Source organism: Acomys russatus, chromosome 15, assembly GCF_903995435.1.
Source record: "Acomys russatus chromosome 15, mAcoRus1.1, whole genome shotgun sequence".
Taxonomy (NCBI): Eukaryota; Metazoa; Chordata; class Mammalia; order Rodentia; family Muridae; genus Acomys; species Acomys russatus.
In genome coordinates, this window is record NC_067151.1 from 62,131,444 (window position 1) to 62,156,260 (window position 24,817).

Sequence of the window (24,817 nt, forward strand, 5' to 3'; positions counted from 1 at the left end):
AAAACAGAACAAATGGCCTGGCGGTTGTGGCTCACAATTGTAATCCCAGCACTTGGGGAGGCAGAGGCAGGCGGATCGCTGTGAGTTCAAGGCCATCCTGGTCTACAAAGTGAGTCCAGGACAGCCAAGGCTACACAGAGAAATCTTGTCTCGGGGCTGAAGAGATGGTTCAGCAGGTAGGAACACTGTCTGCTGTTCCAGAGGTCTTGAGTTCAGTTCCCAGCAACCACATGGTGGCTTATAACCATCTATAATGTGATCTGATGCCCTCTTCTGGTCTGCATGTGTACATGCAGGCAGAGCACTGTATACAGAATAAACAAACAAACATTTAGAATTTCTGTCTCAAAAAACCAACCAACCAAACCCAAAAACAACAACAACAACAACAACAAAAAACAACCCACCAATAAAACAAAAATCCAGTAACCGGGTCTTAAGCCCTACTCGTACCATGGCTGACCCTTCAAAGCTGCGCCACCTGGTGGGTATGAAGCAGAACTTCAGGCTCCGAGTGGCACCCAGCCACAGGCAGCAGGCGGTCAGATCCCAGGCCTGGGTTGCAAAGAGCCCTGGATGTCCCAGGCCCTGAGCATAGCTGGCTGGAGCTTACTCTCACTCAGAGCGGGGAGAACATGGCTACTTCGAATCAGCCCGTATCGGGCTTTGTGTCTGTTGTGGCTGTTCCTTGCCGCTCATTCAAGGCAGGAATGGGAGTGACAATGCTGGACTGTGGAGACTCGGTTGGGACCCTTCTTGGGGTCCTCGTTGAGATGAAGCTAAAGATGGAGAAAGACTCCTCTCAGGGTGCACCCCATCTGGAGCTCCTCGTCCCAGTCTGCGGGACAGCTCACTGGCTTGGCCATGCCTTACCTCAGAGCTCCACGCTTCAGGGTGGGGACAGCAGGGTTAGCCAAAGTCCTGGCCTGTGTTCATCGAAGTGTGGAGGCACTCCCTCAGTCCTCAGTCCTAATTCTGTAGGCCAGTGCCCGTACTGTTATTTTTTTTTTTTTTTTCATTTTTCGAGACAGGGTTTCTCTGTGTAGTCTTGATTGTCCTGGACTCACTTTGTAGACCAGGCTGGCCTTGAACTCACAGCGATCCGCCTGCCTCTGCCTCCCAAGTGCTGGGATTAAAGGTGTGCGCCACCATACCTGGCTTAGTGCTGGTTACTTTTAACTGCCAACACAACCTACAGTCTCCTGGAAAGAGAATCTTAATAAAGTATTCTTGCCATGAAGTTGGCCTGGGGGAGGGGCGTGCCTCTGTGGGGTTGTCTTGACTGTTAATTGATGAAGAGCTAGTTCATTGTGGGTAACATTTCCAAAGCAAGGAGGGCCTGGACAGTGCAAGGAAAGAGAAAGCTAACAGCAGCAAACAAACTGGGCGCAGTAGTGCACGCCTTTAATCCCAGCACTCAGGAGGCAGAGGCACATGGATCTCTGTGAGTTCGAGGCCAGCCTGGTCTACATAACCAGACTCTGTCTCAAAAAAAAACAGAAACAAATCAAGTAAGAGTGCCGGACGTTTTATTTCTCTCTTCTTGCTGCTTTCTTTCTTTCTCTTTTCCTCTGTTTGAAACAGAGACTCCAGAGTCCTGGCTGGTCTGGAACTCATAGAGATCCGCCTGCCTCTGCCTCCTGAGTGCTGGGATTAAAGGTGTGACACGTCGTTCCCGGTCTCAAGCTTGGCTTCTCTCTGCTCGTGACTCTGGTGTGACTCAGGAAGCAGCTTCAGCCTCCAGGCCCTGTAACTTTTCTGCTACAAGCGACTGAAATAAACTCCCGTCTCTCCTAAGTTGCTTTTTTTGTCACAACAAAAGAAATGAAACCAGAAGAGGCTCTGCCCAAGTGTCAGGGAAATAGAGAGGGGTCACTGCTGGTTGACTGCAAATGTTTTCCCCTCTGAAGACGGTGTATGTTAGAGATGAAGGCTGTGTTCAGAGTTCTGGTCCTGCCTCCGACCTTGACGCGTGAGCGCCTGAGGCTATGTCACTGCTGCCTCTCACCTTCAGATGTCCCACTTGTAAAATGAAAAGTCTGTATCTCCCCTCCTCTCCCTCCCCTGCCCAGACAGGGTCTCTCTGTGTTAGCCTTGGCTGTCCTGGATGCACTTTGTAGACCAGGCTGGCCTTGAACTCACAACGATCTGCCTGCCTCTGCCTCCCGAGTGCTGGTCTTCTTCTTCTTCTTTTTTTTTTTAATGTATGTATGTATTTATTTATATTATAGTGCTCTGCCTCCATGTATGCCTGCACACCAGAAGAGGGCACCAGATCACATTATAGATGGTTGTGAGCCACCGTGTGGTTGCTGGGAATTGAACTCAGGACCTTTGGAAGAGCAGCCAGTGCTCTTAACCGCTCTCCAGTCTCAATTTGAAGGGTCTGGATGACCCTCCTTGTGCAGGCTTCAGGTCGCCAGCACTCTTTCTCACCACAGGCAGGAGTAATGGGCTGAGGACAGGAGGAAGTGTAGTCTGGACTTGTGGAAGAGGTTCCAAGAGTTGATACAGGTTCCAGTGGGCAGAGCATGGTGACAAATAAAACCCACTCTTTGATTCTGTTGCTTTTGTGATGCTGGGTATCAGACCCAGAACCTCATGCATTCTTAGCTCTTGAGATGCATTTTGTTTGTTTGTTTTTGTTTTTGTTTTTGAGATGCACTTTGATTGACTACCTCTTAGACCAATGGTTTTCTTTTCTTTTAAAAAAAAATATTTGGGCTGGAGAGATGGCTCAGTGGTTAAGAGCGCCGCCTGCTCTTCCAAAGGTCCTGAGTTCAATTCCCAGCAACCACATGGTGGGTCACAACCATCTATAACGTAACCTGATACCTTCTTCTGGCCTACAAGCAGACAACACTGTATACATAATAAATAAATCTTTTAAAAAAAATTTATTTATTACGTATACAGTGCTCTGCCTGTATGTACACCTGCAGTTCAGAAGAGGGCACCAGATCACATTACAGATGGTTGTGAGCCACCATGTGGTTGCCAGGAATTGAACTCAGGACCTTTGGAAGAACAACCAGTGCTACTTAACCTCTGAGCCATCTCTCCAGGCCTAGACCAGTGGTTTTCAATCTGTGGGTCTCAACTCCTTTGGAGGCGAGGTGTTGAAGGATCCTTTCACGGGGTCGCCTAAGACCATCGGGAAACACAGATATTTATATTACGATTGATAACAGCAGCAAAACTACAGTTCTGAAGTAGCAACGAAAGTCATTTTATGGTTGGGGGTCTCGATGTACGGAAGCGTGTTAAAGGATCACAGCATTAGGAAGGTTGAGGACCACTGCCTTAGACACTTGTGTGCATTACTCACTGCCTTATACCCTCGTGTGCGTTACACACTGCCTCGGACACTTGTGTGCGTTACACACTGCCTCGGACACTCAAGTGCATTACTACAGAATTACATAAGGCTTGAGAAGCCACAGTGCTGAGGATCCATGGCCCCTTCACAATCTGATTCTTTCTAGAATTTTTTTTTTTTTTTCGAGACAGGGTCTCTCTGTGTAGCCTTGGCTGTCCTGGACTCACTTTGTAGACCAGGCTGGCTTCGAACTCACAGCCATCCGCCTGCCTCTGCCTCCTGAGTGCTGGGATTAAAGGCGTGTGCCACCACGCCCAGCCAAATCTTTCTAGATTTTAAAAATATGTTTTTCTGCTGGGCAATGGTGGCACAGGCCTTTAATCCCAGCACTCCAGAGGAAGAGACAGGCGGATCGTTGTGAGTTCGAGGCCAGCCTGGTCTACAAAGTGAGTCCAGGACAGCCAAGGCTACACAGAGAGACCCTGTCTGGAAAAACTAAAGGAAAAGGAAAAAAGAAAAGAAAGAACAAAAAACAACAAACACCTCTCCCCAAACAAAATAAAACAAAACAGCCCCACAGGCTTATCCAAAGCCTGATCTTATGGAAGCATTTCCTCAATTGTGGCTCCTTTCTCTCAGATGACTATAGCTTGTGTCACATTGACATAAAACTAGCCAGTACAGGAACTTTATAAAGTTGCGCGTGTGCATGAGTCTGGGGATCAAGCTCATCAGGCCCCGCAACAAGTAATTTACCACAGAGCCATAGGTTTTGGTTTTTGAGGCGCATATGTAGCTCACACTATCCTGAACGCTCAGTCTTCTTACCTCAGCCTCTCAAGCGCCAGGATTACAGGTGAGCAGCACCACACCGGGAAATCAGCGCACCTAAAGGCTTAGACAGCGTCGTCTTTGTCTCACTGGTAGCTGGCACTTGGCAGGTGTTCCCGGAGTATCAGCTGACAGTGTGGACCACTGGATGGCTGAGCTGGCCTTCCCTGTCTTTTGATACAGAAGTGTCAGTCTGGCCCACTGTATGCCCTTGGCTGTCCTGAACTCATTTTGTAGACCAGGCTGGCCTCGAACTCACAGAGATCCACCTACCTCTGCCTCCCAGTGCTGGGATTAAAGGTATGCACCACCATGCCCGGCCCAGCGGCCCTTTACTCTAAGCATATAGCTAAATTTTACCAAGAGCCTGTAAGCTCTCAAATAGGGTCTCACTTGAAGTGTAGTGACTAGTGACTAGTCTGTCCTTGAACCTGTAATGGTCTTCCTGGTCAGCCCCACTGCATGCTGGGATTGCAGGTACATACCACAGTACTTGGTTAGGGATGTCACAATGCAGCTGACAGCCACAGAAACACATAGGAGAGTTGCTTGAATCTTGCTAGAATCTAGCTTGTCCTCAGTGCCTCAGGAAAGGCAGGGTAGGGTAAGGTCCCCTGGGCTGAGGAAGCACCTTCCCAGACCCTGAACCCCTTTGACTGTCCTGTGCATAACCTTTGCCTCTGCTCTCCTGGCACTGGGTGCTGTGGTTATGAGGAACCAGGCTCCAGGAGGGAGCATGTTTTCTTGTCTTTTATTTTATTTTGGCTTTCTGAGACAGGGTTTCTCTGTGTAGCCTTGGCTATCCTGGACTCACCTTGTAGACCAGGCTGGCCTCGAACTCACAATCATCCACCTGCCTCTGTCTCCCAAGTGCTGGGATTAAAGGCGTGCCCCATCACGCCTGGCCTGGGAGCATGTTTTCAAATGAATAACCCATGAAGGAACCCAGTTATATTGAAACACAGTTAACAGACATTTACATTTTTTGGTATGTAATATATATGTTTCTTTATTAACATGTTAAAAACAAGGAAATTCTAACAACTATGATCATTTCAAAGTAGTGACGCATAAATGATATTCTTGAGATATAAAGCAGTCTGGAAACACCTGGGATTTCTGTTGGCTACAAAGTCACACGTCCTGTTAATGCTATTGTGGCTTGTTGCCCAAATACATAAGGGAATGTTAAATTTGTCACAGGTGAGTGAAAATAAAGATGTTATTATTTTTTTTTTTTTCCTATCTAGGTTCACAAATCCCCTGAAATCCTTGGACCCAGCCAAAAGCCTCTGGCTACAGCATAGAGAACACCAGCCTGAGCCTCAATTCCCACACCCGGGGCCCTGGGAAACAGGTACTTAAGCCATTTTTCCCTGTGGGAGGCCTGAGGCTAGAAAAGGCTAGGGAATCTGCCCAAAGTGACCCAGGCTCACCTTGAAGCTCTGTCTCTCTCTGCACACAGAGCCAGGCACTCCACAGACTGCTCAGCCCGGACCTGAGCCCTGCAGGGCTCGGCCAGTGAGACGGAGGGACGGGACGCGGCCCCTTGAAACCACACACTCGGTTATCTTTATCTCCAGTTTATTTTTTTTAGACTAAGAGCAGGAGTATGAAAGTCACAGCCAAAGCACTTGAAAAAGGCCCAGGATGGGTGGGGACCACAGAGGGTGGGCGGGGCTAGGTCCAGGGAGTCGGTTCCTGGCTCAGGGCTGAAAGGGAGGGGGCTTTGTTGTCACGGTCTCCAAAAGTGTCTGTGCGTTGCATAGGTCCTGTCTTCACAGAAGACAAAAGAGGGGCCAGGGGGGTCCCAAGGGGGGGCCTAACCTGGTGGGGGGGGAAAGGGGGTCTGATTCTGGAAGGGGGAAGTCAAGAAAGGTCAAAGGTCAAGGAGGGGAAAGGGACTCTGTCTGTCTGTACATTATATATAGCGATATAGAGTCTGTACATGCCTGTCTGGCACCCCAATGCCCACCCCTGTCCACTGCCTGCTCCCTGCCCCCCAGGGGTGTCTATTTGTAAACTTGGATTCGATCCAAACCACAGTCCTCTGTGTGGGAGTCGGGGGAGGACATGCTTATTGCTGTAAACAGGGGAAGGGGGCAGCCTGGGGCCCCGCCCCTCACCCATTTAGTCCCCTCCCCATCTTCTGCCCCAGAGGAGAGTGGACAGGGACACCTCCCATGCTTCATTTGTTCTCTCTGGGGCATATCTGCCTCTTGGGGGACAAAGAGGGAGGGCACCAAGGGTCAGGGAAAAGTACCAGGGGGGAAGGTGTGCAGGAAGTCCTGAGCACTGCCTGTTAGAGCCCCCAGGTTTGGTACCAAACATTACGAAAGCCACAGGCCACCTTGGACCTGTGGCTGTCCCTGTGCCTGATCCACTACAGTGCCTTTCCTAGACCGAGAGGGCAGAGAGAGGCGGGCACAGACAGATGTACAGCGCAGACCCCACTCCCAACTACGGGAAGAAGGACATCGGCCCCACAGCTGGCTCCCTGCTCCTTCTCAGCCCCACCCCACCTCTCTCTGTCATAGGAAGGGACAGAGCTAGGAGGCCAAGAGTGTCATCAGGAAGAAGGCGATGCCCACGGCCAGAGGCAGGTGTTCCCTCTTGGGGCTGGTCCCGCTGATGCTCTTCTCAAGCTTGGGCACCTGCGGATTCTCTCCCTCAAAGTCTTCTGTGGAAAGATAAATAGACAGACTGCTAAGAGCTGGGCTGTGCGCTGGGGCCGGGGGGCGGGGGGCACGCGGCGGCGGCGGCAGCAGCAGCAGCAGTGGAGCCAGGGTTGTGACCACCCACGTGGGGAGGGGCAGGAAGGACTTGGTGTCCCAAGGGAAGGCATGCAGAGAAAAAAAAAAGCAGGCACCGGGAAGGAGGCTGCGGTTCCAGCAGTGGCCACCAGAGGGCGCTGCGCAGACTCACCCAACACGTTGATCTTCACATTGGGGCCCATGGTGAACTGGGGGAGAGTGGGGACCGGCTTCTCCCCGGAGTGCGATGCTGCGGGGTGGGGTGCGGGTGGGGAGAGAGGAGGGGAAAGTCAGGGCCAGGACCCCCCTCCCCCTGCTACAGCTGGGGAGCTAATCCCGGTCGCCTGTGCCCTCTGTCCCCATCCCCAGGATGCCAAGGGAGCCCCAAAGCAGGGAGGCAAGGATGCGGACTTGGCTGGAAGCCGACGCTACTCACTGGAGGCGCAACAGACGAACACCTTCATCCGCAGACACTTCCAGTGCAGGTTGTGAGTGGGCGTGGCTGGGGAGGAGACTGGGCCTGAGTTGCTTTCACTCACTCCTAGCGGCCTTACGTATCATTAATCTTATGCCCCCTCCATATCGCCCGCATCCGGCTATGTCCTGGAGTAGCTGCTCCATCCGGACACTGGTCACCACGGCTCTTTAGCCAGCCCAACCCAGAATGCCCCTAACAGAAATGCCGTGCGGCGCAAATTTGGGACTGTCACCAAATCCCAACTCCACCCCCGGTCCCCAGCCTCATAAACCCTTAGAGCAGCCGAAACTCTGAAGCTTTATCCCCGATGACCACATATAGGCTGGCCGATGATCCCCGGGACCCTACCCTCCCATTCAGAAGACTGAGGACCTGTCACTCACAGATGTAGTAGTATTCTTGGCCGGCATGGAACTCATAGCCCAGCGAGAAGGCGCTGTAGCGCTGGAACTTTTCGGAGAACTTGATCGGGCTGTGCGAGGCGTGCTGTCGGTTGCATTCCCAGCGCTTGGAGCCTTGGCTGGCGTTGCAGGTGCGGTAGCCGCTCAGATTCACCATGTACAGCACGTACTGTTCCGCCCCGCCGCCAGGCCCTGAGCTGTTGTAGTGCGGACAGTAAATATCCAGATAATCATTCACGTTCACCTGCACCGTGTAGCCCTCTCGCCGCAGGCTGTGGACAAACGAAGCGGGTCAGAGAAGGAACCCCAGTCCAAGGCTCCCTGCCAACACTCCGCAGGCCTTCACTCGGACACTTTAATATATATAATGTATTTTTATCATAAAAATTCACTTCCCCAGACTCTTGACTTTTCCTGCAATCTTTTCTCAGCCCCTTTCTGTCCCCTTTTACGGTATCTTCTTTTTGGCCTGTCCTTCTCCCGGTGGCCACCAGAGGGCAGCAAAGGCCCAAGGAAGCCCGGCCTACCTCCTAAGGAAGAGAGAGAGGGGAGAGGGGCGGAGGAAAGAAGGAACCTAGCTCTGGTTGCCACAGAAACAGCGCAGGCCCCAACGACTCCCAGACCCGGGCCCGGATTTCCTCGGTCCATTCCCCATAATTCCCCAGGCCCAAGGAGGGACCGCAAGAATGGAAGCGTAGGGTGAAAGTAGAGAGATCCCTTCCTTGGCACCCAAGCCCTCTCTCATCACTTCTCCCAGAATGCCTTCTCGCTGCTGCAGGTCCACCCTCCAGGCCAGTCCGACAGGACTTGCCCTCACACACGCATGTATGGCGGCTTCAAGCACATACATGCACAAGTCCTATGGCACAAACACAAAAATGTCCACCGCCCACTCGCAGGCGGCAGGCAGGCAGAGAACGAGACTGCATGTGTGCTGAGCCTATGCCAGTATTAGCCGGCCCCAACTATCTCAGAGGGGCCCCTCTGTATTTCCTACATGACAGGACCACTATCTCTGTGCCTCCATCCTCAGGCCATGGACAATAAAGTCCCCCCAACAACCTGAAAAGGACCTGTGAGCTGAGGAGCTCTGCATCAAGGCTCCCTACCTGTCAGCCCGACAAGATTTCTGTCTCCTTACACACCCCCTTTCTCCACTTGGATGCCCCTGCCCGCCCGCCCCCCCACCATGATAAAGCTAGGCTGAGCAATGACAGCGCAGTGCCTAGATAAGATGACTGCCTGTCACTTTCCAAATGAGTCTCTGGGACGCCGCAGCAGATTCCGAGTCCCCCAGGAACCTCCACCTGCCTGTTAGTTCCATCTCAGTGTTGGTCCGAACATCCTTCCTGGTGGCACAGGATGGTGTAGGGGTCACAGAGACAGCTCAGTGCAGATGGATGGAGGGGCGGTAGACGCCGCCTTTATGTTCCTTAGGGCAAGTATGTACACGTGTTGGCAGCGACATGGAGGTATCGTGGGCACCGGGAAGCATGGGCTAGCCGATGAAATGTCAAAGCCGCCGACGGGGTCCCTGGGAACTCCCTGAGGGGAGGAACTGGCTTTCCGTGTCACCAGGCACTACACATTTCCACAAACAGTAATTAGACACATTAGGGAAATGAACTTGGAAGCCTCCTCACTGGATGAGGCCTTGAGGGTCCTCCCGGAAAGTACCCAAACGTCATTGGCTTTATTTGTGTTGCCCCGTCCCCAAGACTAGCAACGAGGCAGATGGGTAACAGCTGGTGTTTGGACTCTCTAGTAAGAACGGGCACAGCCTCCTTGAGTCATCAGGAATGCCACCAGTCCCACTTGGTTCCCATGGGAGTGATGGGTCACTCGGGGCCCCTCCCTGTCCCTGGCACTCAGGTGGGCAGGAGTCTCGACGACGGGGAGCTGGGAGCAGGAGAACGGGTTAGACAAGGGCCTGGCTGCTCCCAGCCACCACCCATGCATTGTACGGCCATCCCAACCCCATCAGCTCCTGTTCCTTCCCTAAGGTCCCGGGGAGGGGGCCGCCAGCCAGCCAGCCAGCATAAGGTGCCAGGCCTGGATGGGCCTCACAGTTACCCTGGGGCCTTGTTCCTTCAGCCTCACCCATGGATGCAGTCTGATTTTGAAGCGACCCCTCCCTGAAGCTGCCCCATTCCTCCAGGCCACACACCCCACTCCAGCAGGGAGCAAGGCAACTCCAGAGACGTTCCCACAGGTGGTAAACCTCAGTTTCCCCAAGATGGTGGGCTGGGTATATAAAATGGTTTGCTGGGTGACAACAGAAGAAGAGCCACCTCTGACCTATCCCTGTGCTTGGTGGCAGAAAAGCCCCCAGAAACACGCCCCCACACCCCAAACTGGTCTCGTGGGTCAAAACCTGCTGGCAAGTTAGCTGTCTCCAGTTGGTATCTGGTGGATAGAGAGCGAAGGCTGGGTGCCAGGGATCCCAAGCCATAACTCCTAGGAGACCCGACCTGTCTGTTAGGCACCTCTTTAATTGAATCTGTTATCTTATTTAACCTAGCAGCGAAGGGGAGGGGCACGCGGACCCCAGCTGCTAACCACACCTGGGCCAGCATCTGGGGACTGGGTTCCCTGTTCCTTCATTCCCTTGTTGCCCTCACTTCTCTGGCAGAAAGATGTCTTTTCGTAGCTCTTCTACAGGGCTTACCCCCTAACCCGGTTTCTCTGTCTCTCCTGGCTTGCAACGCCCCGGGGTGCATCCTGACTCTCCTCTGTTCAACTGAGCCCCAGCTTCCTAGGCCTGAGAAACTTAGCCTTCAGCCTTCAGAGTCTGCGGAGGACAGGAGAAGAGGTTGGGGAGCAGGGAAGGAGCAAACGTGTCTCCCCCTGGGGCAATTAGGGGCAGGTAAACAGGGTGTCTAACAAGACCCAGGAGAAGGGAAAGGCTCCCAAGAGGCTCTGAACTAGTTAAACCCCTATCCCGGACTTTAGAAGCCAAGATGCAGAGTTAAGGGAGTGGAGAGGAAAAAAAAATGCAGAGACTAGGTCCTTCCCCTCTGGTGCGCGTCCCCGAGGCTGCGCGCGGGCCCGCTCTAGCAGGCGAGGCCGACCACGTGTGCGCGGCGTGGAGTCCGCGCGCCGGGGCTGGGGGTGTTGGGGGTGGGCGGCGGCGACGGCGGGAACGCTCCCAGGGCGGCGCGTGCACGCCGACACCCCCGCGCCCCGCCAGCTCGGTCTGGTAGAGAATCAGCGCGCCGGTCATCTCCCCGCCCCTCGACCCTGCGACAGTAGCGACAGTAGCGGCGGCGAAGGTTTATTGATCTGCAGCGGCGGAGAAGAGCGAGGACCCGCCGAAAGCGAGACACACAGAGATGGAAAGACTCTGCCCTATACAGAGGGGAGGAGAACACAGACGGATTCGCCCGAAAGGGGAAAGAGAGGGAGCCACAGCGAGAGAAGGGAAGCCAGAAACCAGGAGAGGGAGAAAAGCAAGGAGAACCAAGCAAGACTTAGAAAACCGGCAAAGACTCAGCATCCGACCCAGAGAGGTCCACAACAGAGGAGACAGCGCGGAAAAGAAGAGGAATCCGAACACATTGGGGACCAGAGGAAAACAGACCACCCCGGACGTAGTGGAGGTCTCAATAAATATATGTTGAATGAATGTGTGAATGAACGTCATCAGCAACAGCAACGTTTGCAAGACAGGAAGGGAGATCATGAGAAAATGATGCTCTTGAGTCCCTGAGTACCTGCACCTTCGTTTAGTTCAAAGAAATAAAGCGCCAGCAAGGGGGATAAGCATGTTTGGCTCTCAACTCCGCCCCACTCAGCCCCCCGACTCGGGAGACTCTCATCACTCCTTTCAGTAAGGTTGTTCCCACCGTGTCCTAGTTTCTGGACCAGGTTAGGAAAAGGTCTCGCCTATTCCTAGGGACTAACTCAAGAGGCTGAATGGGGTAAGGGGCTGGTGGCTAGGTAGCCAGGACCGAGCCATCCTCCCCAGGTCTGTCAAAGGAACCTACGGCAGGTCTGTCAAAAAGAGCCTCCTGCACGTGTCCCACTAGCACCCTCCCACGTGACCCTAAGAGGCGGGGTCGCAGACCCTCCCCACGTGACCCCAAGGGGCAGAGACCCTCTGCACGTGATGGGAGGTGGGAGCCAGGAACCTAGATCACGTGACTGAGGGGGCCCGGGGAGCCTGTGGCTCGGCCCGGCCCCGCCCCCAGCTCCCAGGCCCTCTCCACTCCCGGCTTTGGAGCACGTCGCTCTCACGATTTATGGGGCCGCGGATGCCGCAGTGAGAGAGCCGGGGAGCCCGGGCGCAGCGGCAACAAAGGCCCGGGAAGCGGGGCGGGGGCGGCAGCGGCCTCCGGGCCGGGTGTGCGCCGCCTCCTACCTCCGTCCGTCCCTGCCCACACCGGAGTGCAAAGGGCGAAAGGAGGTTCTGGGAATCAGGCTCTCCTATCCCGTTCCGGAGCTTTCACCTGCGCCCAGGTGTATGCGGGGGAGGGGAACCTGATCAACGCTAGCCTCAAGGCTATTCCCACACCCCCTAGACTCTGGCTTGCTACGACCAGGGGGGGTTCCCCATGGGTGGCGGGGAACCCAGGGTCTCTCACCTGCGAGCTCTCGGCTCGTGCCAGACTGTAGCGGGGCGGGGGTCGGACGTGTAAATCTTAGGGGGGGTGAGCTAGATTCAGCAGGGTAGTCAGCCCTTAGGGCCCCCCGGGGAGGTTGGAATCCCGCTCCGGGGGGGAGGGGCTGCAACCCCACCCCCGAGGTTTCCATGGGAAGCGAAAGGGGGGCGTCATTAGCTCATCCCCCACCTCCAGTCTGACACTCTGGGCGCGAGGAGAAAGGGGGGAGGCGCAGAGCCCCAAACAACAAAGAGCAGAGCAGCAAGCTGGAGCCCCTCCCCCGGAAGGTTGGGGGTCGTGGTCCAGGCCCTTTAGGTCCCCTCCCCTGGGGTCTCACCATTTGTTCCCTAGTCGGGTCCCCCAGGGCGGGGAGTCAGAAGCAAAGCTGCCGCCACCGCCCGGGCAGGTGTGACAGTGATCCCCGTGTCCCCAGGGATCCCCCTACCAACACAGAGGTGGCCAGAGTGATACACACGACAGCTCGGCAGGGAAAAGACAAGGGCAGCAAGGACTGTGCAGAATGATGGCCCGGTCCCGCAGCCGGCACCGGGCCGCCGCGCCACACACCGGAGGAAACCACACGGCCGCCCTGACACCCGCCCAGACCGCGGCGGCGCCAACAGCCACCCCAGCCCAGACAAGACTGGCCACGCGGACACCGACCGCAGCCCCCTCCCCGACCCGCGGCCCGCTCCCACCCCTAGACGGTCGCCGACGCAGACACACAAATCACACACAGACACACGCACACTGACAGCCGCGCACGCCCGTTCACACTCGGTGCTGTACGCCGTCCCTAGCCTCAACGAGCGTGTGTGTGTGTGTGTTACGCCGACATCTCTCTGCCTTCTTCCTTCTAACCAGTACCCCGCGTTCCTAGGGCCCCCCGACTCCGCGACCCTGCCCCAGCTCACCCCAGCAGGGTTTATCCACACAACTAGAGCAACCCATTCTCATCCTGGGGAGGTGGTAAATCGGACTTCCTGTCTCAGTGCTGAACCCCACTTTTAAAAGCAAGAGTCTCAATCAGAGCCCCATCAACATTTATAGGCTGAAAACAGGTCATCCTTCGGCTCCCAAATGCAGCGGCCCTATTCCCAGCACACCGGTACCCACAGACTTCAACCTAGCTAAAAAAGAGTGTGGATGGTGGGGGTGGGAGGGGGGAACTACGGGACAGGGAACACTATTCCAGAGGCGACTGTGGAGAGAAACCAAGATGGGGTTAGGGCCCCCCAGCAGCCTCCTCCGCACCGCCAGAGCGCTCCTTACTACACCCCAACAGCTCTCAGACACCCCCGAGTTTCACAGACGCCCACGTAGTGCGTCCCCCTTCCCTCGCCTCTAGGCACTGAGCCTGTCCCCCAGGAGTGCCGCCAGGTTCCCCTAGGACTTCTCGGGCCCACCAGCTCCCCCATCACTGACGCGGGACGCACGGGTTCTCCGGGTCCCCGACTCACTGCTGGTTGGAGCTGTTCCAGTATACCGCATGCCGGTTTCCCAGCGCGCCCCCAGGCCCCTGGGCCAGCAGCGGCAGCAGCGGCACGGGCACGAGCAGCAGCAGCAGCAGCAGCGGAGCCGCCGCCCATCCCCGGAGCCGCCGCCGCCCGCCGCCCCCCGACTGAGCCCCGCGCTCCCGGCTTCTCAGCTTCCCAGCTCCCTGCTGCCGCCGCTGCCAGCCCCCAATCTTAGTCACGCCCACAATCCTTCCCTCCGCCCTTCTGGGCGCGCCCCCGAAGCCCCGCCCCTAACGCGCTCGCGCGGGGCTCCGCCCCACTCGAGTCCAGAGCGCGCCGCGCGTGGGCGATGGGTACTGTGTCGCCCCTCTAGGAACAGCGCGCCTCTCCTCTCTCCTAGGTGATTTGCTGCTGCAGCGGCTTGTGTCTTTAGCTCCCCTAGGCTGGAGTTCCCAGAAGGATTTGGGAGCCAAGACCTGGATGTACATCTTGTGTAGAGCCACACCTTTCCCGTGGAGTGTGGGAGTGTTGAGGGGCCAAGGTCTACCTTTGAATAATCAGGACTAGACCCATATCTGAACGAAGTTGGACCTCTGCTTCCTCCACGCCCTTTCCATGTAGGCAAGGAGTTAAATGGACACAAGATGGGGAAACCCTCAGGTGGCACCCAGGAGCTAACAGCTGGCTGCCCCAAGGCTCTCAGCTGAGCACCAGGGCTTGTTTTCCTTAGAGCTAAAGCAGCCGAGCTGAGCCCAAAGAGTGGCACCATCTGGGGCCTAGGTACTGTAGGGTATTCCTTTAATCCTGGCACTCTCAGGGCAGAGACAGGCATATCTCTGTGAGTTCAAGGCTAGCTACATAGGTCTGAGTTGCAGGCCAGTCAGGACTACATAATGAGACCATGTGTCCAAAAAAAAAGGGGGGGGGGGGGGAGGGGCTTCTCTGGTCATCCAAAGGTGTTTATTGTTGGTAGTGATGTGTCAAGGCAGGAGCCGGTTGGAGCCAAGCAGGAACGGAGTGGTGGTCTCGGCAGACCCACAGAGGGCCCCTCACTGCCTCTGATTCCCTCAGGTTCATTTCTACTCCCATAGATGCTTTCTCTAAAGGCGGAGGGCACCTTGTGTTCTAGCACTCACCACAGCCCGTCGGAGCACAAAGATGACATACACACAATGGGGGGGGGGGGTAAGGTATGCACATCCGGAAGCAGGGAACGTGGACACTTCAATATAGGCACACAAGGTGCTGCCATAACCAAAGAGACTGGCAGAACCATAGGCCTATAGACACACAGAACTATCCAAGTACACCACACACCACACACACACAACCACACAGCATCTTCCAAACTGGGCTACACCCTTTCACAAAGGAACCTGGTTCACCCTTATCTCTTTTCTTTCCTAGAAGCCCAGACCAAAAGGCAAAGCAAAACCATGCTTGCCTAGGTTCTCAGGACCCACAGCACCCGAACCTAGGGAGGCAGGTATGATGCTGTGCTGTTGTGCTTTAGGAGGCAGGACAGAAGCTAGGTGTAGTGGCGCACAGCTGTAATCCCAGCACTCGGGAGGCAGAGGCAGGCAGATCATTGTGAGTTCGAGGTCAGCCTGGTCTACAAAGTAAGTCCAGGACAGCCAAGGTTACACAGAGAAACCTTGTCTTGAAAAAAACAAAAGCAAAAACAAAGAATAAAAAAAAAAACAAAGCAAGAAGAAGAGGAGGAGGAGAAAGAGGAAGAGGAGGAGGAGTGAGGACCTATGCCAGCACCAGCTGCCTGTTACCTTTGGCAGTACAAGACCCTGATCACAGGCGTCCCTGGGTACTGCGTTTTGGGGGAGGGGCACTACAAGCACAGTAGGCTTCATGCCTCCCTGCTGCTAGGCAGGAGTGGGTGCTGGCCTCTCGGGGGCACCTCACCACTCCTGGGAGATATCTCTTCTCTTCTTGGGAGGCAGAAAATAAATGAGGCCCCTTGGGGTGGGAGTGAGGGACTTTGCAAACAGCTTTCTTCATTCCCAAAGAGCTCTTCTTCACCCAAATAATGCTAACCTGCCTACTCTGGGGGCCCCAAGTCCTAGCCCCAGCCCCTTAATGCCTTTGCTTCACAGAAGCAAGCTTCTCTCCTTAGGGGAGTAGCCAGAGAACCTGCCCATATGCATAGTGAGTGCAGGCTGGCTGGACTGGTCCAGGACTTTGAATTACATTTTCATGTGTGTGTGTGAAACTTTATATTCCTGTTTCTAGAATCTGGATTCAAAATTGGAAATGTACTTATTGATGGAGCATTTGTATGAGACCCTAGGTCTCCATTACTGTAAAAATAAGTTAATAATAAAACCTGGCTCTTAAAGATTTGTGTGGATTGGCCCATACTCTAGAGCCCAGATACTTCTATTTAGAATGTAGTACCCACCTCCTCCCTCTAATAATCATAGAGCTTCATAGTGAGAGAGGTGACTGAGAAGTTAAGAGCATTTGTTACTCTCCCAGAGGACCCAGGTTCAATTCCCAGCACCTTCACCACAGGGTTCACAACTGCCTATAACTCCTCCGGTGGATCTGATACCCTTTTCTAGACTCAGAAGGTACCTGCGCTCACATGTGCATACACACACACACACACACACACACACACACACACACACACACACACAGGAGAGAGAGAGAGAGAATTAAAATAGTAAAAAAAAGGAACCTCCTTCTTGCAGGGTATGGTGGCGCACGCCTTTAATGCCAGCACTCAGGAAGCAGAGGCAGGAGGATCGCTGTGAGTTCAAGGCCAGCCTGATCTACAGAGCAAGTCCAGGACAGCCAAGGCTACACAGAGAGACTGTCTCAAACAAAACAAAACAACAGCAACAACAACAACAACAAAAAGGACATCTTTGTTTTCTCTGGCCAAAATCTGGCCTTCAGTACTTTGTGGTGGCCGTGTCCATGAGATCTGTCCTCTGGTATCCAGGCCTCTGTCCAGGAGGCAGCTGCCTTTGTGTGGATAACAAAAAGCACCCTGTGTGCAGATTCTGTCTCTAGAGTGCACTCTTGGCAAGTGGTGCTTTGTAAAACAAAACAACAACGACAAAAAAAACCCACAAAAAACAAGAACCAAAACCAAAGGTGCAGCTTCCTTTAGTGGGAAATGGGCTTCTGTGTCTCTCCATCTCAGTAAAGGAGTGTCACGTACTCTGTCAGCCTCTTTTGCCCTTTGTTGTAACTTTTTTTTTTACCACGTGCAAACTTCAAAACTGTATGTGGCAGTTCTGTCTACAGAGTGTGCATATGTGCACCTGCAGCTACAGTGCTGTTCAAAAGCCTCAAAGGGAACAGGGTGTGGCAGCGCATGCCTGTAATCCCAGGAAGCAGAGGCAGGTGGATCCCTGTGATCAGGCTAGCCTGCTCTACAAAGTGAGTCCAGGACAGCCAAGGTTATACAGAGAACCCCTATCTCGAAAAAACAAAAACAAAAAACAAAACAAAAAAAGCCTCAAAGAGAATGGAAATTTATCTATCCATCCATCCATCTACCCATCCATCCATCCATCTATACAGGGTCATCCATCCATCTATCCATCCATCCATCTATACAGGGTCATCTATCTATCTATCTATCTATCTATCTATCTATCTATCTATCTATCTATCTATCTGAGACAGGGTCTATATAGTCTCCACTGTCCTGGAACTCATAATGTAGACAAGGCTACCCTCAAACACTGCCACCATGCCTGGCTGGGACTAGGATTCTTGAGGGACTAGGTCTCTGTGGATGAGATCTGAGCTGCTCTCCATGCCTGGGACCTGCTCTGTGGCATCTGGGTCAGGAGAAGTCCTCTATCGGTGGGGAGCAGGCCTTCGTCTGTATCTCTGACTCCAACCGTTCTTGACTGACCCTGCATTAGGACAAGGCTATCTGGTTGGCACTGCCAGCTGGCACACACATGCGTATGTATCTACAACACTGCTGGGTAGAATTGGGACACAGGCAGGAGGTTTTACAAGGCAATACTGACCCTTGCTACAGAGGACATGGTCTCACAGTTGTCTTCTGTTTCATTCCTTTGTCATTGTTTTTTGTTTGTTTTGTTTTGGGAGATTTTGTGTGTTTTTGTTTGTTTGGTTGGTTGGTTTGGTTTGGTTTTGGTTTTTCGATACAAGGTTTCTTGGTATAGCCTTGGCTGTCCTAGACTCACTTTGTAGACCAGGCTGGCCTCGAACTCAAAATGATCCGCCTGCCTCTGCCTCCCGAGTGCTGGGATTAACCCAGCCTGTTTGTTTGTTTTTTTGTGTAATAGCCCTGGCTGTCCTGGAACTCTCTTTGTAGACCAGTCTGGCCTCGAACTCAAAGAGATCTGCCAGCCTCTGTCTCCTGAGTGCTGGGATTAAAGGTGTGAGCCACCATAGCCCAGCTCTTCTTTTTTGTTCTTTAAAAGTGTGCTAGGGGCTGGGCATGGTGGCCCACGCTTCTAATCCCAGCACTAGGAAGGCAGAGGCAGGTGGATCGCTGTGAGTTCGAGGACAACCTGGTCTACAAAGTGAGATCATAACAGACAAGGCTACTCAGAGAAACCGTGTCTTGAAAAACAAAACAAAAAGCCGGGCATGGTGGCACACGCCTTTAATCCCAGCACTCGGGAGGCAGAGGCAGGAGGATCGCTGTGAGTTCGAGGCCAGCCTGGTCTACAAAGTGAGTCCAGGATGGCCAAGGCTACACAGAGAAACCTTGTCTTGAAAAACCAAAAAACAAAAACAAAAAACTAAAAAAAAAAAACAACTCCCCCAAAAAGAAGTGTGTTTGGGAACTGAAGAGAGGGTTCAGTAAGAAATAACACTTTTTATCCTTGCAAAGGACCTGGGATTCCCAGCACCCATATGGCAGCTTACCTGGAATTCCAGTTCCATGGGTTCCTCCCCTCTCTTCCGGCATCTTCAGGCACCAGGCATGCACATGGTGCATAGACATACATTCAGGCAAAACACTCATAGACATAAAATTATAAAATAAGAAGAGGTTTTGTTTTGTTTTGTTTTGTTTGTTTGAGACAGTGTCTCACTAAGTAGTCCTGATTGCCCTAGAACTCCCTATATAGACCAGGCTGGCCTTGAACTCACTGCCTCTGCCTCCCAAATGCCGGCATTAAAGGCATGTGCCACCGCTGCTTGGTCTAAATTTTTAAAAATAAGTCAGGTATAAATGGTACCTATAATCCCAGCACTGGGGAGGTAGAGGCAGGGAGGACCAAAAGTTCAAGGTCATCTTCAGCTATCAAATGAGTTTGAGGTCAAGCTAGGCTAAATGAGACTCTGTCTCAAAGCAGTAGTGATAATAATAATAATAGTGATAATGCTGCCTGGACTAATAAAATTGGTTCCTTGTTTCATCTCCCATAGCAGGGTCACAGACTTGAATGCAACATTAGGCCCAACTCTAATCTGCTATCTGACAAGCTGGAGTTTTCTCCACGGGGCTGGTCCTCTCTCTGGGTCTCAGGCTCACTGGCCCTGGGTCTGACTGCCGTGATGCCCCTAGGAGTGTTGACTTCAGACTCCCTGAAAATTCTAAGAGGGCACCCCATTTTCCCCACCCCTGGGGTCCAAGGAGTCAGGAGGCTGAGCAGGTCTGGGGCACAGGGAGCACTCAGGCTGTGTAGCCTAAGGCAGCTCCCAAGACGTAGAGTAGCAACCACAGAGCCGAGCTTAGTTCAATAAATCACAGAGGCTAGGGCCTGGGGGAGGGGACGGCGGCAAGGGGAGGGGGCTGGATAAATAATTCATTAAACAAACAAACAAGGAGGCGGTGAGGGGGAAGCTTAGGCAGCCGCCGGCTCCTGACATGAAATATTCACATGCTCTGCACCTTTCACAGGGTCACGAGTGTTCTGCTGTGTAAGTACCATAGACACTTGGGTACCATGGGGTGGGGCGTGCCACGTGTGTATGATCTCCTTCCAATTTCTGAGTGTGTGTGTGTGTGTGTGTGTGTGTGTGTGTGTGTGTGTGTGTGTGTGTCCACACGGCCCTGTGGTATGCTGGACTTCCTGAGGTCACCTAGAACCACCTAGACTGACACGTGGGCTAAGACTATATGATTTATTAGGATGGCTTATTAGGGGTCAAAGTGTAATAACCTCAATTCTTAGTGTGCTCCGATCCCTCTGCTGGGCCTAGAAAGCCAGTGGGGGGGGGGGGGCTGTAGCAGGTACCATCTCTGGGGTGTTACATTAAGAGTGTATGTACTTCTGGTGGTACTTGGAGAAACACTGGGGGGGGGGGAGGAAGGTACAGTCTCGGTGTCAACTTGGTGGCTTGCCCCCACCACTTAGCTTCTGCTGGACTGCTCTTCTCGTCTCTTCAGTGGGGCTAATAACCACCTCCCTGCTTGAGAAGTTGCTTGTTGCAAAGATCAAGATCCGCATCTCTGGGAAGCACTTAGCACGGTGCTTAGGGCTCGAGAGATGCTTGATTAATGGAGGCTTCATCAGAATCGTTATTAAGCAGTTACTTTCTTGTTCTGCCCACCTAGACAGGCCCAGAATCCCTTTCCATTCGTTTCCCCCACCCCCAATTTTAGAGCTTGTCTGACAACCATCACAGAGAGAAAGATGACCTACGGCATGGATAGTAGGAAAAGATTAAATAGATTAAAGAAAAGGGGAATCACATTTAAAATTAAAAAAATAAATAAAAAATAAAATAAAAAAAGAAGTCTTAGCCTAGTGTGGTTTAGTCCCAGCATTCAGGAGGCAGAGGCAGGTAGATCTCTAAGAGTTCAAGAATAGTCAGGGCAGCCAGGCGGTGGTGGCACACGCCTTTAATCCTAGCACTTGGGAGGCAGAGGCAGGCGGATCGCTGTGAGTTCGAGGCCCACCTGGTCTACAAAGCAAGTCTAGGACAGCCAAGGCTAGCACAGAGAGACCCTGTCTCAGGGGGGAAAAAAGAAAAAAGAAAGAAAGAGAACAGTCAGGGCTACATTGTATATAAATAAATAAATAAGAAAAAATTTTTTCTTCAGACAGGGAGAAAAGGACCTCTTTACCTTCTCAGACCCCACAGCTGCTTCTTAATCTCAAGTTCTTCCTATATCTGATTCTCACCCAAGTTTTGATTTCTAGAAAGTGTCTGTGAGGAGACAGAAAGACCTGGCATAGATCTTTAAGCAGGGCATCCCTACCAGACCCCATCTTCACTGTCAGAGCGCTCTGGCAATGAAGTTTATGCCTGGGCAAAGACCAGGGTGGGTGGGGAGAAGCCGGGCTGTAGAGAGAGCCTTGTAGAGTCAGGGCGGAGTACCTGGCAACCTCTCAGCAAGCCCTAGCATTCCCCAGCCCTCTCCTGTCCCTGGAAAGGATCAACTCCCCAGGGAGAGAGCCAGCAGACAGGTCTGAGCTGGCCTGTTCTTTTACACAGAAGAACCGGCAGGGTGGGGGTGGGGGGGGCGGGAGACTCAGGTTCCTGGTGGATGTAACAGCCATGTCACTTGGGAAATCAGAAACAGAGTGGTCCGCCATGCCTAGGAGTACCCTCCAGCCTCGAGCCCAGCCATCCATCCATCTCCCTTGGTCAGACTGCTGCTGCTTTAGGACCGAGGTTTCTGGGTCCTGATGTGAAGATAATGTCTGCCCACCTTCTCCCATGCAGCCAGCATCAGCTCTCTCCACTTCTCTCCCCTGGGCTGGGCAGGTTCAGGCCAATCTGCACAAGAGCTTCACAGCAAAACATTGATCTGTAATAAAACCACAATATGTGTTCAGAAGATGAGATTGAGATGTGGATCCAGCACAACACACACACACACACACACACACACACACCCACCCACCCATACATTCATGTAGAGGAAAATATACTGTGAAGGCGTGTACCAACAGTCCTTAAAGCATATCTCAGCATGGACTTTTAATATGTCAAAACACATAAACATCATTAATTGTACACATCTCCCTGGCATGAATTTTGTTCTTTTCAACCAAAGCCTTTTCGTAGACACCATTTTCCTCTAGCCTTTTCTTGGTGCCCAATCATCTGTATGTGGCTCCATATTAATGCTTGCACTTGGTGTTATACTTATTTAATGGCTCGTCTATCTCTGGAGATTTCTTTCTTTTTTCTTTTTTTTTTTTTTTAAACAGGGTTTCTCTGTGTAGCCCTGGCTGTCCTGGTGCTACTCTGTAGACCAGGCCGGCCCTGAACTCAGCCTGGCTTTTCTCTGAAGATTTCTTAAGGGAAGGGGTATTGACTCATGCAAGTATGTGTCCCCAGCATCCAACATGAAGTCTGGTATTTAGTTAGCAGAGGCTTTTTTTGTTGTTTTGTTTTGTTGTTTGTTTGTTTGTTTTGTTTGTTGAGACAGGGTTTCTCTGTGTAGTCCCAGCTGTCCTAGAATTCACTTTGTAAACCAGACTGGCCTTGAACTCAGAGATCTACCTGCCTCTGCCTCCCAGGTACTGGGACTAAAGGCGTAGGTAGGCCACCATGCCCAGCTTAGCAAAGGTGTTTAAAATAAATCCATGAGGAAAAAAATACATTTGGAAAGTGCCACTCATCCCTAGAATCCCTTGAGAGCCCACAAAGAATACCCTGTCATGGCACCCATGCATCTGCCTCTGTTTCTTGTGTCCAGGTGCCCTGACCTCACTACCTGGGTTTCCTCAGAGGCTTCTTCTTTTTTTTTTTTTTTTTTTTTGTTTTTCGAGACAGGGTTTCTCTGTGTAGCCTTGGCCATCCTGGACTCACTTTTAGACCAGGCTGGCCTCGAACTCACAGCGATCCACCTACCTCTGCCTCCCGAGTGCTGGGATTAAAGGCGTGCGCCACTATGCCCGGCTCTCAGAGGCTTCTTTTTCCTTCCTTCCTTCATTCTTTTCTTTTCTTCCTTTCTTTTTTTTTTTTTTTTTTTTTTTTTTTTTTTTTGGTGTTTTGAGACAGGGTTTCTCTGTGTATCCTTGGCTGTCCTGGAGTCACTTTGTAGCTCAGGCTGACTTCAAACTCACAGCAACCCGCCTGCCTCTGCCTCCCAAGTGCTGTCTTTCTTTCTTTCTCTTTCAATCACTGTGAAACTATGAATTGGAGTTCCACATCCATGATAGCTAGTAGGCTAGGTAAGGGTTAAATGACACCTCATTAGTGTTTAATTGGGGGGAAGGAAGCTGCCCTGGCACCAGACAGGTGGGCAAGCCTGCTCCTTGCTGGAACCCGGCATCCTTAGTTGCAGCATCCCACCAGGCATGTGGGTGATTTGGCCCTGGAGACCTTCAACCCAGCCGGGGCACCTCCCCCCCAGCACTAGCTTTGCCAATTTAGTCTCCAGGCAGTACAGACCAGCACTCCCCATCTGTCACCAACATCTAGAGGCAAGGCAGACTCCTTATTCTTTCTCCTTTAGCTAGTCTCTGCCACTCCCCCCCCCCAAGACTGGCAGAGTGGGAGGAGGGGTGCAGAGCATGGAATTGGACAGTGGAGGAATACAGAGCCACCAAGGGATAGATTGCAGATACAGACAAGTGACAGAGATAGGGAGGTGGAGATGTCTGCCCAATTTGACCTTAAATGAACAGAATGCAAATGAGATGCAGACGATATGCAGATGAACACAAGGATCTCAGAATTGACATCCCCCATGGCAGTGGCTCTGCACCCAAGGCTCCAAGGCCGATGCAAATAACCCCTACCTAAACTTTGTGGGTTAAGTGGCACTGGCCTTTGCTTTGAGAGAGAAAAGGACTCTGGAGTAAGACAAGGGCTTGGTTGGGTGAAGGCTACAGAACTTGGCACGTTGAACTGCACTCAGTCTAGCATCCTCATCCTATTTCCCCATGCCTTCTTCAAGGAAGCTACTGTAGACGGATCCCAGCAGCTGGGGCAATGACCACTCTCAAGGTTATGCCTGGACGCACCGTCGGTTGCTATGGGGACCTTCGTTCCCAGGCCTGAACCAATGCAGATTGCCACGGATGACCTCATGCCCCAGGTTCAGGGATTCTATTGGCTGTTCAGAAGCCAGAATGCACACTTTTTAACTGCGTCACTGCTAGGGATACCCCCCCCCCGCCCCGCCCCCGCCTCGACGACCCCAGCTAGTATGGCTAATTAAAATGTCAGCTGAACATGAATGAATGAAGAAAGGAAATATGGAAAAGAAAGAAATGAGAGGGGAGAGAGAGAGAGAGAGAGAGAGAGAGAGAGAGAGAGAGAGGAGAGAGAGAGGATTCACATAGACAACGTGGTAAGCGTGGAGCAGAATCCAGGCAAGAGACTCTCAAGACAGGGAGAGGTTAAGTTTTCGCATCTGTACCGAGACTAGAGTTGGCTTTGTGAATTGAGGGCCCCACCCTCAGCCGTCTAGCACAGCTGAATTTAGGGGAGACCGGTGACGCCCCAAAACTTGCTGGCCTGCCTAACCTCTTGGAACTGTGCCCCTGAACATGCCACCGTGGGTAGGGCTAGGTATGGGAGGGCCGCCCAAAGCCTACAGCCTGTATTGGTCATAAGAGCAGAGACTCTGTCAGAGCTTTCTACTAGGGAGTACCTGGGTCTGAAACTGCCATAGTATGTGGGGGGGGGGGGTGAGGGAGGTGGGGGCGAGGTAGAGGCCCACAAGAAAAGAAGGGGGTGGTTTAGCATAAAGGCCTACAGCCTGAGGGTGCTAGTTTGCAACTCCAGTTCCCACCCTGGTATCTGCCTGCCCTTGCACCTGCAAAGGCCTGAGCTGTCTGCAAATGCGCGAGTCAGTATAGAGCGCAGTCCGAAACCGAGGCTGTGTGTTTGAACTCGAGAAAAGCCAGCCAAGTCCCCAGTCCCTTTTGCACACGGGATTGGCTGCCAGAGCTCCTGCTGGCCCACTGAGAGGGGGTGCATGAGCTCCCCCACCCCGGAGCTGGGTGAGACCCTGTATTTCTGAATCCAGGGCAGGGGGGCGCTACACAGTTGCCCAGGAATTGCCCTTCTTATGATTTCTCTGGTGAGGGACGGAAGGTAACTGTT

The 24,817-nt window shown here is 52.8% G+C and overlaps 1 protein-coding gene across 2 annotated transcripts; it reads right to left on the bottom strand.

Moving 5' to 3' along the window:
• Positions 1–6,076: 6,076 nt before the first annotated feature.
• On the bottom strand, positions 6,077–13,985 carry Efna3 (ephrin A3). Of its 2 annotated transcripts, XM_051157537.1 has the most exons (5): positions 13,820–13,931; positions 7,765–8,054; positions 7,340–7,405; positions 7,076–7,153; positions 6,079–6,830 (listed from the first exon to the last, which is right to left on the bottom strand). In XM_051157537.1, exons 2-5 carry the CDS (start codon positions 7,937–7,939, stop codon positions 6,700–6,702), a joined length of 450 nt encoding a protein of 149 aa, XP_051013494.1. In that variant the 5' UTR covers positions 7,940–8,054; positions 13,820–13,931; the 3' UTR covers positions 6,079–6,699. The 2 variants fall into 2 exon arrangements, with proteins under 2 accessions (XP_051013495.1, XP_051013494.1); XM_051157538.1 differs by lacking the exon at positions 7,076–7,153 and having other exon boundaries at positions 6,077–6,830; positions 13,844–13,985.
• Between the last annotated feature and the right edge of the window lie 10,832 nt (positions 13,986–24,817).

What these genes read in the sequence shown, in the direction of transcription:
- Efna3 (XM_051157537.1), bottom strand. Translation starts at nt 7,939, where the DNA reads ATGGTGAATCTGAGCGGCTACCGCACCTGCAACGCCAGCCAAGGCTCC. An exon ending in GTTCGTCTGTTGCGCCTCCA is followed by an intron (nt 7,154 to 7,339) that starts GTGAGTAGCGTC and finishes CCCACCCCGCAG; the next exon opens with CATCGCACTCCGGGGAGAAG. An exon ending in TGTGAAGATCAACGTGTTGG is followed by an intron (nt 6,831 to 7,075) that starts GTGAGTCTGCGC and finishes ATCTTTCCACAG; the next exon opens with AAGACTTTGAGGGAGAGAAT.